At 39.8% G+C, this 14777-nt stretch overlaps 1 protein-coding gene across 12 annotated transcripts in view; it reads left to right on the forward strand.

The window, feature by feature from the left end:
* dscamb (Down syndrome cell adhesion molecule b) overlaps positions 1-14777 on the forward strand; it is a 120113-nt gene that overhangs the window by 67279 nt on the left and 38057 nt on the right. For all 12 annotated transcript variants that reach the window (XM_084558361.1, XM_084558354.1, XM_084558358.1 and 9 more), the window contains exons 4-6: positions 12262-12408; positions 13177-13455; positions 14344-14619. In XM_084558361.1, the coding sequence (XP_084414487.1) occupies positions 12262-12408; positions 13177-13455; positions 14344-14619 (702 nt within the window). The remainder of the gene's footprint in view (positions 1-12261; positions 12409-13176; positions 13456-14343; positions 14620-14777) is intronic.

The following is a 14777-nucleotide window of genomic DNA, read 5'->3' on the forward strand; positions in this document are numbered from 1 at the left end:
GCCATCAGTTGCCCTGACAACACCAGTGCCTGTCAACACCTCCGTCTTAATAGTGACAAATTGTACTTATTACATCAGCGTTAATTCCCCCCGATCTCCCTCAGATGAAGATACTTAGCCCCGCGCTGATCAAATTGTGTCAGCATAATTACTGGGAACAGAACCCTATTAAAAACCAGGGCCTCAGACGCACTGTCCAGACTCATCCACAGGCCTATCACTCAACATGCATCTCTGCGTAGGAAGAAAGGGGGGGGGGGGGGGGGGGGTCTGAGGGTGGAGGAAGACAGGGAGATGGGGAAATGAGGGGGATGAAGAAAAAGGAGGGGTGCGGAGTGTTATTCAGAGGCAGTTGCATACACAAAGACTGCTGGAGTTGTTCACCTTAAACAGTTTTTGACTGATGTTGGTGCATCCACAAGGGAGATTTCTTCAAAAATCCCAGAATACTGAGAAATATTAGGGCAAATTATCGTTGTTGTCAAATTTTGGCAGTGCTGTATATCTTTAAAGCAGTGAATACGGCTTCTAGTAGAGATACCTGCATTGTCCACCTCTACTAGCGTGTTTTTAATAAACATTTTCAAACCTTGAAGGCACAGGCCAGCACAGTTTTAGGTTACTGAAAACAAGTCTTTGGGGTATCTCATCTCTTTCCAGAGAAGTGCTATTCAGTTAGCTTTATGTCATCACCTATGTTCATGCTTGTGTGGATTGTGAGTTTTATGAGCACAAAGCAGGAAAAATATCTTTTTAAAAAATTACCATTTACCCGTGGACTACAGGTCGGTTGATTGCTGGTCCCCCTCAGTCAGAGTTTTTTTAGCATCTTTTACTGGCCGTTGCAGCTTGCCTGTCATGTTTGTTCACTCTCAGTTTTTTTGTTTTCATCTCCTGCGCATATGTGTGTGTGTGTGTGTGTGTGTGTATGTATATATATATATATATATATATATATATATATATATGTGTATATATGGGGTGTGGGTATTGCCAAAATGGGATTCTCCATTCCCTCCAGAGTGAGATAGAACAGTTTCATTTATCTCAGGGAGCTGTCGGGGAGAGCCATTTTATTGGGAAGTCAGATGAGGAAACATGGAGTCCTTCGGGGGAGCAGTCAGTAAATGCGGACAATACAAAAAAAAAACAAATGATTAAAATTTGAAATTTCATTAAAGCGTCAGCCTAGTTTTACAATAACTGCAATTACCATAAGCAATTTTCACAGCTCTATAGATATGGATTTAGCATTGCCAGTAGCTCAACAGTGAATTAAGTCCCTCTCTTTCCCAGTGTGTTGGTCCTGAATGGAGCTGGAATGGAATTCACAAATTAGTGTCGTCTGATGGAAATGTGCTAATTGCTGTTGTTAAGCTGCTGCAATAATTAGGTTATGACGGCAGACTGCTACACATGTTGCGTACACGAACACATAGACACACATATATGCGTGCACACTACTGAACAGCCCAAAGCCAACATCCCCTCTCTCCAGTATGGAGGAAATAGAAGGCTAGATTTAATTACTCATTTTACTATCCATCTACGAGTATAATTTTCAAGAGTCAAACACAGAGTGCATCAGTTGACAACAGTTTCTCCTGCTGTGGCTTAGAGAGACTCTTTTTTTTTTAAACTATAGTACTGTAATGTAGTAACACTAAGTAAATGATTAGATTATTCTGCAGGCCATTTGGCTGTGGAAATATCTGCGTAGTAAGATAAAATGGACATCTCAGAGGCAGGAGGATAAAGGTTGGTGTAATAAGAGCTGCGATTGTCTTTTGGCTTGAATCTTTTTTTGTTTTTTTTTCGCAGATAAACACGTGCTTTAGTAGTTACATATGTAATAGAGCTACTTGAGCGATGTGCCACCTTACTGCAAACAGCCTGGTTACTTTTCTCAGTGACCACTGTCAAAATTTTAATGTCTATGACTATATTCGCATTGCAGGCCATTACGATTTGTTTCTCAAATCATATCTTCAGGACACACTGTCAGCACTGTTCAGATTGTATTTACAGAGCATATCCAGGCATCAATAATTTATCTACCTGGGTTGTCGGGGTAACAATGTGCTGTAGGCATCATTAACTACTTACTTGCACTAGTGTTGCAGCTTTAAATTGTCTTGTTCCAGTTGGTTCCTTGCAGTTTTACCTGCGCAGAGGCCTCCCCCTATGTGCCAGTAGAGAAATGATTGCTAATCATGTCATTCTGGATTTTACGGCGTTGTTTTGTGTGATGTTGCAAATGAAATCACCATTGTTTTAAAAGATACAGATTTGTGTGGCAGTAGCATAAAACGTGTTACGGATACTGGATTTTTACTTAACCTTTGGCGCCTTGTCAGTTTGATTGCAATTCACAAGGTCCTAAATCGATTTTACTCAATTCAGTTTGCAGCAGATTCATTTAGAGATATTTCAGTTTCAAAACAACTTTGCTTAGTTATTATTAGAGGGATTTTCACAAAGCTGATGTCGGTTTTGGAGATTTGTGGTATTTCCACAATGTTTTACCTCTATTTGGCACATCTTGCACATGACTTTGCTTTTGTCCAGCTCTTCTCTGATATCATACGTTTTAATTCCAAAATGTTGCTAATCTTGTTGTCCAGTTTCGTGGGGTTTTCTACATTGAGAGGATGCAAGAAATGGCACATATCTAAAACAAAATGGAACCAAGGTTTCAAATGAAGACTTGTATCAGACAGTCAAATTTTTAAACCCCGCCTTGGATCGAAACACCAGTAATATTAAATAAAAATTCTATCACCAGTGTGAACACTCTGCTCAGTCCTTAATGTGAATAAATATGAATATAGATGAGACTTACTGGTTTCATATTACCTGCTTTTTGCTAGCAGTTATTATCTCTATGTCTGGATACCATCATGTTTATCCTCTTCCTTGCTGAACAACTGCCTCAAACTTGTGTTGCTATTTTGATGCTGCTGTCCTGACATTCTTCAACGCACAGATCTGCTTATCAACATGCTGTTTAATGGCTCTGTGCTTCAGCAGAGATTACTGGATTGCTAACCTCATCAAAGACATCAGCAGCAGCAACCCCCCCACCCCAGACTCTTTAACCTTGGAGACCTGACTCTCTTTTTCAGCAGTTTTTGTGATGTGTGTGTGAGCAGGTGCATACCTGCAGCCTAGCTCAGCAAGCTACTATACATTAATGTAAAATTAATCCTCTCTCCATGCAGTCTTGTACAAAGGTGCTCTCCTGTCGTGACATAAACCTTCTCTTTACTGCGGTGCAGTGTGCTGCTCCTTCTTTGCCTCCATCATTGTACCATAATGTAATTTCACATTGTGGGCTTGGATTTATGTTGAACATAATGTTGATTTTGGCAATACTGGTTCAAAACATGCCTGTTTGGAAAAGGATGTAAACAAAAAAACAAAAGTAAAAAAGAAAAGCTTGCAGCTTTCTTGAGAACTCTTCATCCAAACATGATGTACCATATGTACCGAAAATAAGGTAATGATGAGATGCATTGCATCTAAGTCATTCTCCATTTTATACTTATTTTCTAGCCTGGTAGAGCCAGACGCAATTCTTATCAGAATATAAGTGTAGTAACACACCACTGGAATTTCATTATGGGGCATGTTTCAACTGTTAGAAAAATACCTCTCCACACATTTGCCCAACAACAAATCAGAGCCTTTGTGTTGTAAACAAATTCACAAAGATCTCCGTTTTATTCTCTTTGGCAACCCCTTTGGCAATATGTTTTAATTGCAGGTGTGTCTTTGAACCTACCTTGTCAGACGGTTTAATTTCATTACTGGGGTCGTAAGCTCAGTCACTATTTTGTCATCTCGTTTGGCAAGTGACAGTGAACATTTTATGTGCAGTTTTGAATGTCCTTTGTCATGATATTGCAATAAATGTTTATTTATTGTGTTCAATTACAACACACTATTTTCACTAAATCTGCTGCCTGATACAGAAGCAACCTGACCAGCACATATTCTGAAGAAGGGTAGGAGTCATGATTTATTAAAATGACATCTTTCACTTGTTAAGCTGTTTATTAAATATGAATTGTTCATCTCATGGCAGTTGGCCATTTTTTGCATGAATTGTAATGCACAAATTATTTATGATAAATGAAAATCCATGTTTAATTAAAACCAGTGGTGGTATAACGCTACCAATCACTGGCTTTCACTCTGCCCTCCTTGTAACAGTTCCCTACTTGGAAATGCCTCTTAAAGGTAAAGATAAAGTGGCTGGCATTTGAGTGTTATTTTAACAGATTTAACAGTTTGAATGATGGATCCAGACTCATGGCATTAAGTGGTGTTTTGTTGTAGCCGCAACACCAGGAAGTGGAGCAAAATAATGCCAACACACATAATGACACATAAATTTACATTTGTTGTTGATGCTCCAGTGACTCTTTGACATTAGATAACTGATTAGATTAGGCATGATACAAGAAGAATGATACAATCATTATGATAGAAAAACAGGTGTTTTTCTATCATAATTTACCAGAGAGCCTTTAATTATATTAAAACGAATATTCCTAAAACGAAGATTTTTTGTTCACAATCCTTTAATCTCTAATCTTTTACAAGACACGATTACACAAAAGGATTATATAGTATATAACTACACATTTCACAAAATTGAAATGCTGCTTCTGTGTAGTTTTGCCCTGAAATTCATTCATTCATTCATTCATTCATTCATTCATCTTCCGTAACCGCTTGTTCCTGTGAAGGGTCGCGGGGTCTGCTAGAGCCTATCCCAGCTGTCATCGGGCGAGAGGCGGGGTACACCCTGGACAGATCGCCAATCTATCGCAGGGCTAACACAGAGAGAGACAGACAACCATTCACACTCACATTGACACCTAAGGCCAATCTAGAATCACCAATTAACCTAACCAGCATGTCTTTGGATGGTGGGAGGAAGCTGGAGTACCTGGAGAGAACCCACGCAGACACAGGGAGAACATGCAAACTCCACACAGAAAGGCCCAGTCGGCCCATGGATTCGAACCTAGTTTTGCCCTGAAATTTCAGGGAAAAATAATTACATGTTTTCATTATCATGGTTATAGTTCAGTTGCACATACTATTTCTCTTACTGGCAGATTTTGTTGCACTTGCAGGTATATTGAACACTATCATCATCAACACATTTAAGGTATAGTTTAAACCTCGTTTCATCTGCTCTGGGAATAAGCATAGAAGAAAGCATAGAGAAAATCCACACACAGATGGATGTTTTATATGAATTATCAGGAGTAATAATTAGTTAAAATCTTATCATTTGTGGCATAACAATCGTTAAGTTCAATCGTTAAGTTCAATCGTTAAGTTCAATATATCGGAACCAAAAATATTGTGCATCCCTACATTTGGGGTCAGTGTCTTGGTAAAAGAAGGAGTTTACTCGATGTGGGCGTTTGAGACTGCAGGATTTCATTGCAGTGTTCTGACACAGCCAGCCACTGTTTTAGCATTCAGGACACAGAGGGGGAGAAAGAGAGAGACCGAGCACTAGAGAGCAAAGAAGCAGGAGAGGAAGTAGAATGAGCCAAACAGGAACACAGAGGTTTTTGAGGCTGAATAAGAGACAGAGAGTTTCTTAGCATTCCAGCTCTGATGCCAAAACTTCCACTGAATCAAGGATGCCTTCTTCACAGAGACTTCAATGGCAGCTCTGTCATTTACTTGTATTCTTGAAATCTATTCACACTGCAGGTGCATTGAGAGAAAGAGATTTTTATAGGTGACTTTTACAGGTGCTGAAGATTTGTCCTGAGTTTAATATAAGCTCTAGCTTTTGCAAGCTAATGCATTTTTTTGTCCGATGATAGTCCACGTTCTAATGCTTTGTTTCAGAACAACTGAGTTACGTTATGAGTTAGTTGATGAAAGATGACAATATTCAACTTTATATTTTAACTTCTGCCTTGTTGATGTTCTTCTTCTTCTTCAGCTTTCGGGCCTAAAGACAAATCCTCTCCACACTCTTTTGTGATTATTATCTCACGTCTTAGGATTTTCTTCAATATTCATCTTTTTTGTTTTTCCCACCAACTTAATCAATTCTTCTTAAAATTGTAAACATGATAAAATGCAAGGCAAGGCAAATTGACCACAGTTTTAATCAAATGTGTTGGGTGTGAAACAACACCATAACTTTTAGGAGATTTTAGCTGAGCACTTTGAATTACAGATAATTCCTCATTACACACTGTACCCCCAGGGCCTTAGTTCACCTAATTCCCTGCACTTCCCTTTATCTACCAGATTATGTTGCTTCATCACACCTGTAGTAACCTACTTAACTCATTCTGTAATTTACTTACTGGTACTCTTCACAGTAGAAAAATCCACTGGGCGTCCCATCTGCACTCTCCTGTATGTGACTACATTTCCATTTCCCTTTCAAGTACACTGCGGTAGTTAGGATAAGGAAGCTTTATTCCCATTTCTTTGTCAGGCTAAATTTGGAGACCTTAGTTCAGTTCATTGTCATTTCTTTTCTTGATGTCATTATTGCTGCTGTGTACGGACATTTAAATAGCCGGAGAAGCTGATTAACTATAGATATTTCCTGGTTTGGTGTGCTGAATAGTCATATCAGTGTCTTCAGTTTCTCTCCATGTAGCCATGCAGCCCAGAGGAGCTCTGCAGTGGAGAGTTCAGTGCTGCGATCTGACCTCAATCAGCTCAGATTAAAGCTGCGATCCAACGTCCGGACCCCTGCGACCTGTTTCGTGATGCAGCGTACCCGGACTCTGAACAGGCAGAAATTAGTCTGAGAACACAATGTTCACTTTTCACCACCACAGGCGTCAGTGCAGTGTTTCCCCCCCTCATGTTTTTAGTGTAGGGAGTTTTTAATATGGGTAGTAAATGGTATTGTTTCTTTGTCAGATCCCACCATATTTGATGAAAATAATTAGATGCATCTTTTTCAACATACAATAGGTAGTGTGCAGCAAGCCAATGACAGAAAGCTGTCTGTTTTTAATTTTAATGTAATATCTGCAGTGACACAGGGGAGCTGAAGTGGGCCAAAGAAGGAACCACACAGACCTAGAACATTCATAAGCCCATTCATCATCCCTCTGTCTCTGCTGACCCGACTAGAACTGGGTCCCTTCTCAGTGTGTCTGACTCACAGTTTACTGAGAGCCAGTCCCACCTTCATCTTTAAACAATAACAACACTGACTAACCGAGTCAACCTTTTTAGAAGCGAATACCCACTACTAAACATTGTTAACCCTTTACATTCAAACCAGGAGCACATACAGCATAGACTGTATGTACATGCGCATCAGTATGCCTGTACTATCCTCTTTTGATATGACATTTACATAGAACACAGAGAAATCTGATATTCATATCATCATATAATGTACATGATAAATAATAGTATCCTCGTAACTGATTCATGGAACTTGTTTGTGCAGATGCAATGAAGGAGTGAAAAATAGTTGAGATGTATTCTGCTAACAAAAGCAAAACTAAGCCGCTTACCAGCTCACCACTCTCTTCTTTAGCGGCCAGTGCGTGGTGGCTAAACATGTCGTCCAGAATCTGGTATGATATTGAGGTTTGTGGATCAGAGCTACAGTACTTTTTTGGTTTTGATATTTGGTCACAATAGTGATTCTTTAGTGTTTTGCGCCATCAAATCAATGAGACAGCACCATCAGAATTTGGGCTGTCACAGTGAGTTTTGTCTTCAGTGCTCAACTCGCAAAATGAAAAAGTAGTTTAAAAGTTCAGTGAAGTTTCTGATATGTCACTTGGCTGAAAGCGTAGTCAGAAGTTGTCAGAAACTGGACTAACACACATACATCGTCCTGGTTTCTTTATGAGTACTTTAACTAGCATGACTGGGTTTCTCAAAAGCAGGAAAGGGTTTATCCAGGCATCTCAAATCAGGATATGATGTCTACATAGGCGAAGAAATGCCCTTGTAATGTCAGTTTTGCCGTCAGTGTAACATTAGAGTTTAAGAACATTGTTTCTTTTATTTCTATGTCTTAGAGTTGTCTTTTACAGTGCTTGAAAAAATAATAGTAATCTGCTATTTATGTGGGCAGATGCTGACTGCATGTCCATTTGGAACAAACTAGTTCAGTTACTGAAATGCGCACTGTCCGCTAAGATCCGACCAGCTCGGGTCTCATTTAAATCACAGCGACTCCAGAGCGCGTGGATGCTGTGACACTAGCTCATCTGTACATCAAGGCTTATTTAGCCTGCTGAGAGTGAGAGCCCGCTGTTGGTATTAGATTCTGTGTCTGGCAAAGTGGGGATGATTAGATAAAGTGTGTCTGGTGGAGTGGAGCACTTTTTCACTTTACAGTAGCAGTGCCCGTGAATGAATGGAGAGAAGGACTGTACTTTCTGACGGTAACAGGAATCTCTGTCCACGGGATGTTTAATGCTTCTGGGAACTGAGGCCTCAATTACTGCCTTTAATTAATCCACAGCGGTTTATATACTATGCTGCACTGCTCTCCACTATAAGTTTACAGTCGTTACATTTTAGTGTTTAAATGTCATTGTACAAAATTTCTTACTTACTGGCTTTGTGGACAGAAATGACTCCTAAAGATGATGCAGTCAGCGAGTCAAAGACAAAGCAGAGGAATTAAAGAGGAGCAGGTTGCAAAGAAGAAATACAATAGAATACAATTCAATACAATAGCTCTCATTTTGAATCTCCACCCTCTGTAGTGTCCCCTTTTCTTGCACTTCATTCTGTCATAACACAATAACCCAGCTCTGATGTCTTAAAAGGCATTGCAGGAGCATAGAGGTGCTTGAAGAGAAAATTGCAGCAGCTCACAGCGGCTGGAGTGAAATACCATTTTGTCTCACTCAAGATGGATTCCACAGTGAGATTTCAGAGGACCAGTACAGAATCAAAATGGAGAAAGCCAGAAGGGAGGAGAGAAAAAAGGGAGAGAGGCAGTGTGTGGAGTGGACAGCTTCGGAGGAGATGTCTGAATTTTGTTGTTGCGTTAGTTTTCAAGGTTTTCACCATTTTCAGATGCGTTGTTATTTATTGATGAAACATATCAAGTCTTTTTCCAGTCTTTATAACATGCAATCTGTGACAAAAAGAGTTTAATATTAACAACCTAGAGGAGCATTTATAAAATAAAGATGCACAAACGGTCAAATACCCACTGCAGATGTTTACCCAACAATGAATGCAAAAGTAGCTAAAAAGCAAAAACAGTGATTAAAAAACAGTTCTGTTTTTTCTTTCTATTTTGCATCTGGCCTCCTCGACCTCTGAGAAGATTTCTTCTTTCCAACCGTCTCGCATACCGGCATACATGCATGCATGGCTGCCGGCGTCTCCGTGCATACACAGTTGCACCCTCCCTCCTTCTCTTTATAGATTCCACTTGCTGGTTGCCCATCTAGCAGCCCTGTATGTAAACCCGTGAAACCCCTTCAGGACATCAAATCCGTGGAATCTGTCTGTCGTTTCTATCTAGGTCAATGCTTACAATAGCTGTGCAGTTTTGTTTTGCTTCTCCCGCCTCTCTCTGTGTTCCCCCCGGTTTCCTTAACCCCACAAGGTTGATTTTCCTTTGCTTGTATAAACATCAAAAATGCAAATAAAATGTAAGCATATTACGAATGCTTTGCTTTTTTTCCATACATATTAGTCTCTAGTGGAATATTAAACTGTAGCGGCTTGATGTTGACATTAGTGTGTAATCTAAAATTACATTTAGGTTGTTTCTCATACATTTTTATTTACAGCTAATAGGTTTGGACTGACTTATTATCAAACAGTTGGGTCTGGTAGCACAGTAACTCTACGCGACACTGAAGCCGAGCGCTGCAACATGAAATGTAGGAGAAGGGCCGCAATTATAGTGTGACATACCGTTGTTTTCTCTCTGATCTATAGGGGATGATGTTACGTGACCTAAGGGAGGTTGCATCTAATTTGTTAACCCACACAGAAAAGAGAATCCTCTGCACCTGCTGGTCCATGCATTTTTCATAGGGTTGTCAGATGTACTGTGTGTTTGGAAAGCCGCTTCGGCCAAAACCACAACAATAAGTATTCTGATTCTATTGTCCAGAACCTTCTAATTATTTTACTCTTTTTATCATAGATTTAAAAATACATCAAATATAGGGATGCTGGGTTTTACACAAGAAAACACACACTCCCCCTGTTCAACTTAAATTAATTATTCGCTGCTAATCTGCTAGCAGCTCCCACACAGTTGGTTCTACTTTGGGATAAATTGCTGATATGTCTGCCTTCAGACATGGGATGCAATCAAAGTCGGATATGCAAAAAGATTTTTTTTTGGCTAAACCAGGCAGTTAAAAACATGCAACTTTAATCAGAGTCACTCTGGACTATGCTATACAGTATTGTAGGTTGCTCTCACTTTTAATAATTTCCATGCACATTTATAAAAAAGTCCCCGCTTGATAATTCATCACAGTATTCATCACACAAAGCTTTCAATTGCTTTTGTCTAAGTTCCCCTGTTCATTATTATTTTCTTGTTCCAGTGTATCAAATGTGTAGATCTAAATAACACACAGCAAGTAACAAAGAAACTCCCTCCAAGAACTATATGTGTATATCTGTTCTGCTTAGCGAGCAGGTCATTTAAAACTAGAAGATCTTTGTAGAGGGAAATGATGATACGCTCTAAACTGTAAGTGCTTGAGCACATTCAATTTGAAATAAAATTATCAATAAATGCCAGTGTATCAGTTCCACTGACAGCCAAGCATTCATAAACACACTGCTACGTTTGACAAACAAGTTGCTTACTTTGGTCAATCAACCATTCTTTGTCTTCTCTTTTCTCTTTCCTCTTTTCATCATTTTGATAGAGGTTGCTTTTTATTGCATTAGTCTATCAGTGTTTGTACCATAACTCTGCATTATGTTCTCCCTCCTGTTTCTGAGGCTTAGCAGGCTTTGCATCTTGTGCTGAATCATCAGAGATTCAAATATTTGATTGTTGACAAAGAAACATGTATGTCTGCATTCCAGAAAGCATTCTTGACTTTCTGTAAAGTCATAGAGGTTTTTTTTTTTTCTTCTCAAGCTCATCCACAACATTTATTTCTGTCCTCTGTCTGTCAGTTCTTTTGCCATTTTCTAATTTCCCTTTGCTGACCAGTGTTTTTTTAAGAATGAATCCAAACCAACTCTCAGTCAAATCTCAGTATTTTATTATTATTAAATACCTTTGATTTATTGCAATTTTGTCTCCATATGTTTCAAGCTATATCTATATATTTAATAAGCTTACTCAAATTAAAGCTGATGATGAAAGAAAACAGTCCTAATATTTCTCTTTAAGTTCTGCTCTTTATATTTACACACATCGTACATGTCACAATCAGAAGAGGAAAGTTTTTTTTTTTTTTTAAATGTGCCAAACTCAACAACACAATTTCCTCAACCCTGTGATATGACTCTATGATATTTTGCTTCTTCCCTGTCAGCAGTATCTATGTATAGTTGTGTCTGCTCTAGCCTTAAGGGCTCCCCATGTATACGCAGCCTTTGTCTTAGCATGCCCACCACTGCACAGAGAAGACAGTCTCCTGTAAATTGCTTTTTCAATCAGTTTTGACATCAATCTGCTCCCATGGGAATGTGGCCATCCATTTGATGGCGGAGAGGAAGGTTTCCTTCCTTATGGATGTTGACAACCCCACTCAGCCTGGTTTGATCTGCAGAATTAACATAATATTACCGTACTTACAGAACTGGCTGTGACAGCCAAAGAGGGATTGGCTTTCTGTAGCAGACACTGGCGCCAGTGAGGTTACTGCAACAGCACAAAGACAAGACAATAAAAGCTGTTAAAGGTCAAAGACGTACATGATATGCAGATCTGAATGTATTAACACGATTTGTCCACTGTATGTTTGTTTATGTTGTTCCACTGTGATTTCAATTCAGTGGTGCAATTATTTGTGGTACAGTTAGCCATTTTGTATCTATTGTCTATTTACATGAGATATGGTGTCTTATCTCTTGTAAACTCTGCTATATGTTTAATTAACAAATAATTATGAAGGTTTTGTGTGCTATGAGCTTCAAACTTCACCAGCACAGTAAGGAGAAAGAAATCATTCAGTTGTGCTTGGGGGAGTGAATTCTTTATACTGTAAAAGTCTTTCTATATAACCAATACACAACTGCCGCCTTTCATGTGTTTCCACTCCCTCTTCTTATCTGCTCCAGGACAAAGATATCTCATCACATCCACGGGAGCCTTGTATATTGTCGATGTCCTGCCTGAGGATGGGTTGAACAACTATCGCTGCACCACGCGCCATCGCTACACTGGTGAGACTCGCCAGAGCAACAGTGCCCGTCTCATTGTATCAGGTCAGTGCTGCATTCATACTGGAATTGAATTGTAAATGTTCATGTACAATACTTTTTTTTTTCTTGGATACTTGGCTGAGACCATCCTTACATATAAACTTTTGATTTGGATTTAAAACCTTAAGAAGATTAAATCTCACTATCTCACTTCCAGCACCTTGCTGACATAGTTTTGCCAATTTTTTCATTTACACTCTATTAGCCTTCAGCTTTTTTTTTCTCACAGCAGTTGCAGATTTACAGAAAGTTGTTTGACCACAGTTTCTGTTTTGTTAACATTTACTTCCCAGGGTGGTGCATTCAGTGTTCCCTGTCATGATAATCTAAAAAATATCCTATACTGTTCCTATATCCTATATCCTATAGTATCATTTTTAAATCCTGTACTGTGTGCAAGTTTGGGATTAGATAGAATAATATCTGTGGATTTCAGGTGCGATGCAACCTGATTTAAAGATTCATGCAGTCCCTTTTTGAGGCCATAGCAAGTAAACAAACACTGCAGAGTCAGGTAGTTCGACAAAAGAAACTCATTTAGCACACGATGGATAGAAAAGGACCAATCCATGGTGCCATCTCTGATTTGACTGTAGAAGACACCCTCCTGAAATTACAGCAGCACAGTCTGTTTCTGTGCTCTCCCCCCACATAACAAAATATACAGTATACAGAAGTGAATGTTGACCCCAAGAATCAATATTGGATTATACTGTCAAGCGCCTGGCAATGCTCACCGCTAATTAACACTAAATTCTCTGCTCCTTCCAGACCCCACCAATGCTGAGCCAGGCATCTTGGATGGCTTTGACCACCGAGAGGTGATGATTAATCATCGGGTGGAGCTGCCCTGTAAAGCTTCAGGCTACCCAACGCCCAAATATCGCTGGCTGAAGGACAACAGCCCTCTGGAGCCTGACAGCCGCTTTCGCCAGACCATCTCAGGGTTGCTGATAGAGAGCGTGCAGCCCAGTGATGCAGGAATATATGTGTGTGAAGTGTGGAACAGTTACGGCAACGCTGAGGTCATGGGGCGCCTCTATGTCAAACGTAAGTCTTTTATTAAAAGGGGAGGCTCCTCTAGAATATCTATAAATGAAGCTGCTGTACTACAGTAAAAAATGCTTGTTAAAATAGTGACGTTTGTGATTATGTTAAGAGTAGATGGCTAGCATGATTTTATAGGGGTGAAGTGGGAATGACATGCCAGCTAAATTAAGCGATGGATTTGGCTGACAAACATGTCTTGAGGATTATGAAGCAACTACAAGAAAGATCCTTGTAGATTGTCGTAACTTGAACTGAAGCTACACTATTATATACATGTGAGGTAGAAATGACAGACATCTTTGAAGGTCAAGTTTACAGGCAGGATACATGTGACCTTGTTCAGGAATTGTAATGCTCTATCCTCAGTTGGGTCAACAGCAAACCCAACCCCAAAGTTGTACTGTACATTTGCAGAAAATGATCATTTAAAATTGATTTTCCTTTATCTCAACCATCAACTCTTCAGTGGGCAATGTGGTGGTGCAATGGTTAGCACTGTCGCCTCGCCTCACAGCAAGAAAACTCAGGTTCAGTCCAAAAATGTGTTTAATTGATGATTCTAAACTGGCTGTTTGTGTGCATGTGAGCGTAAATAGTTGTGATGCTCCATGGTGTACCTTGCCAGCTGGGATAGATTCCCTGTAACTCTCAACAGGATGCAGTTTGGGATTACAGTTACATATGGGATTGATCGATAAATCATTAAACATTTTCAGCTCTAACCTAGAAATAGAGACGACAACCTCTGAAATAAAGCCATGCTGGTCAAATCCCACGTCGTGAACTTTCCCTCCTATCTTCCCTAATCTTTGACAGCATTACTGTTACTATAACAATACAAAATACATACAAAATCCTTCTTTGAAAACAATATTTCTTTGTCCACAGAGCCCTTGAAAGCGGTGATCAGCCCTCGAAAGGTGAAGGGCAGTGTGGGTAGCAAGGTGTCTCTGTCCTGTAGCGTGAGCGGCTCAGATGAGTATGAGCTGTCATGGTACCGCAACGGGGAGATCATCTACCCTGGCAACAATGTTCGTTTCACTGGGCTCAACCGGGAGAACCTCATCATGGAGGGAATGTCGAAAAGTGACGGCGGAGCTTACCAGTGCTTCGCCAGGAAGGGCAAGATGTCTGCACAGGATTTTGTGCAGGTTATCCTTGAAGGTAATGCAGCTGTAGTATAAAGTTATCCTTGCACACAAATGCTGACCAAAAGCCACAGTGCAGCAGCTGTTCTATGCATAATCAGTGAGTTAGCAGAAACACATTCAGGCCTCGAAGATCAATACATGGTTTATGCATTAATGGCACGCTGCTGTGCT

This window comes from Chelon labrosus, assembly GCF_963514085.1.
Source record: "Chelon labrosus genome assembly, chromosome: 13".
Lineage (NCBI taxonomy): Eukaryota > Metazoa > Chordata > Actinopteri > Mugiliformes > Mugilidae > Chelon > Chelon labrosus.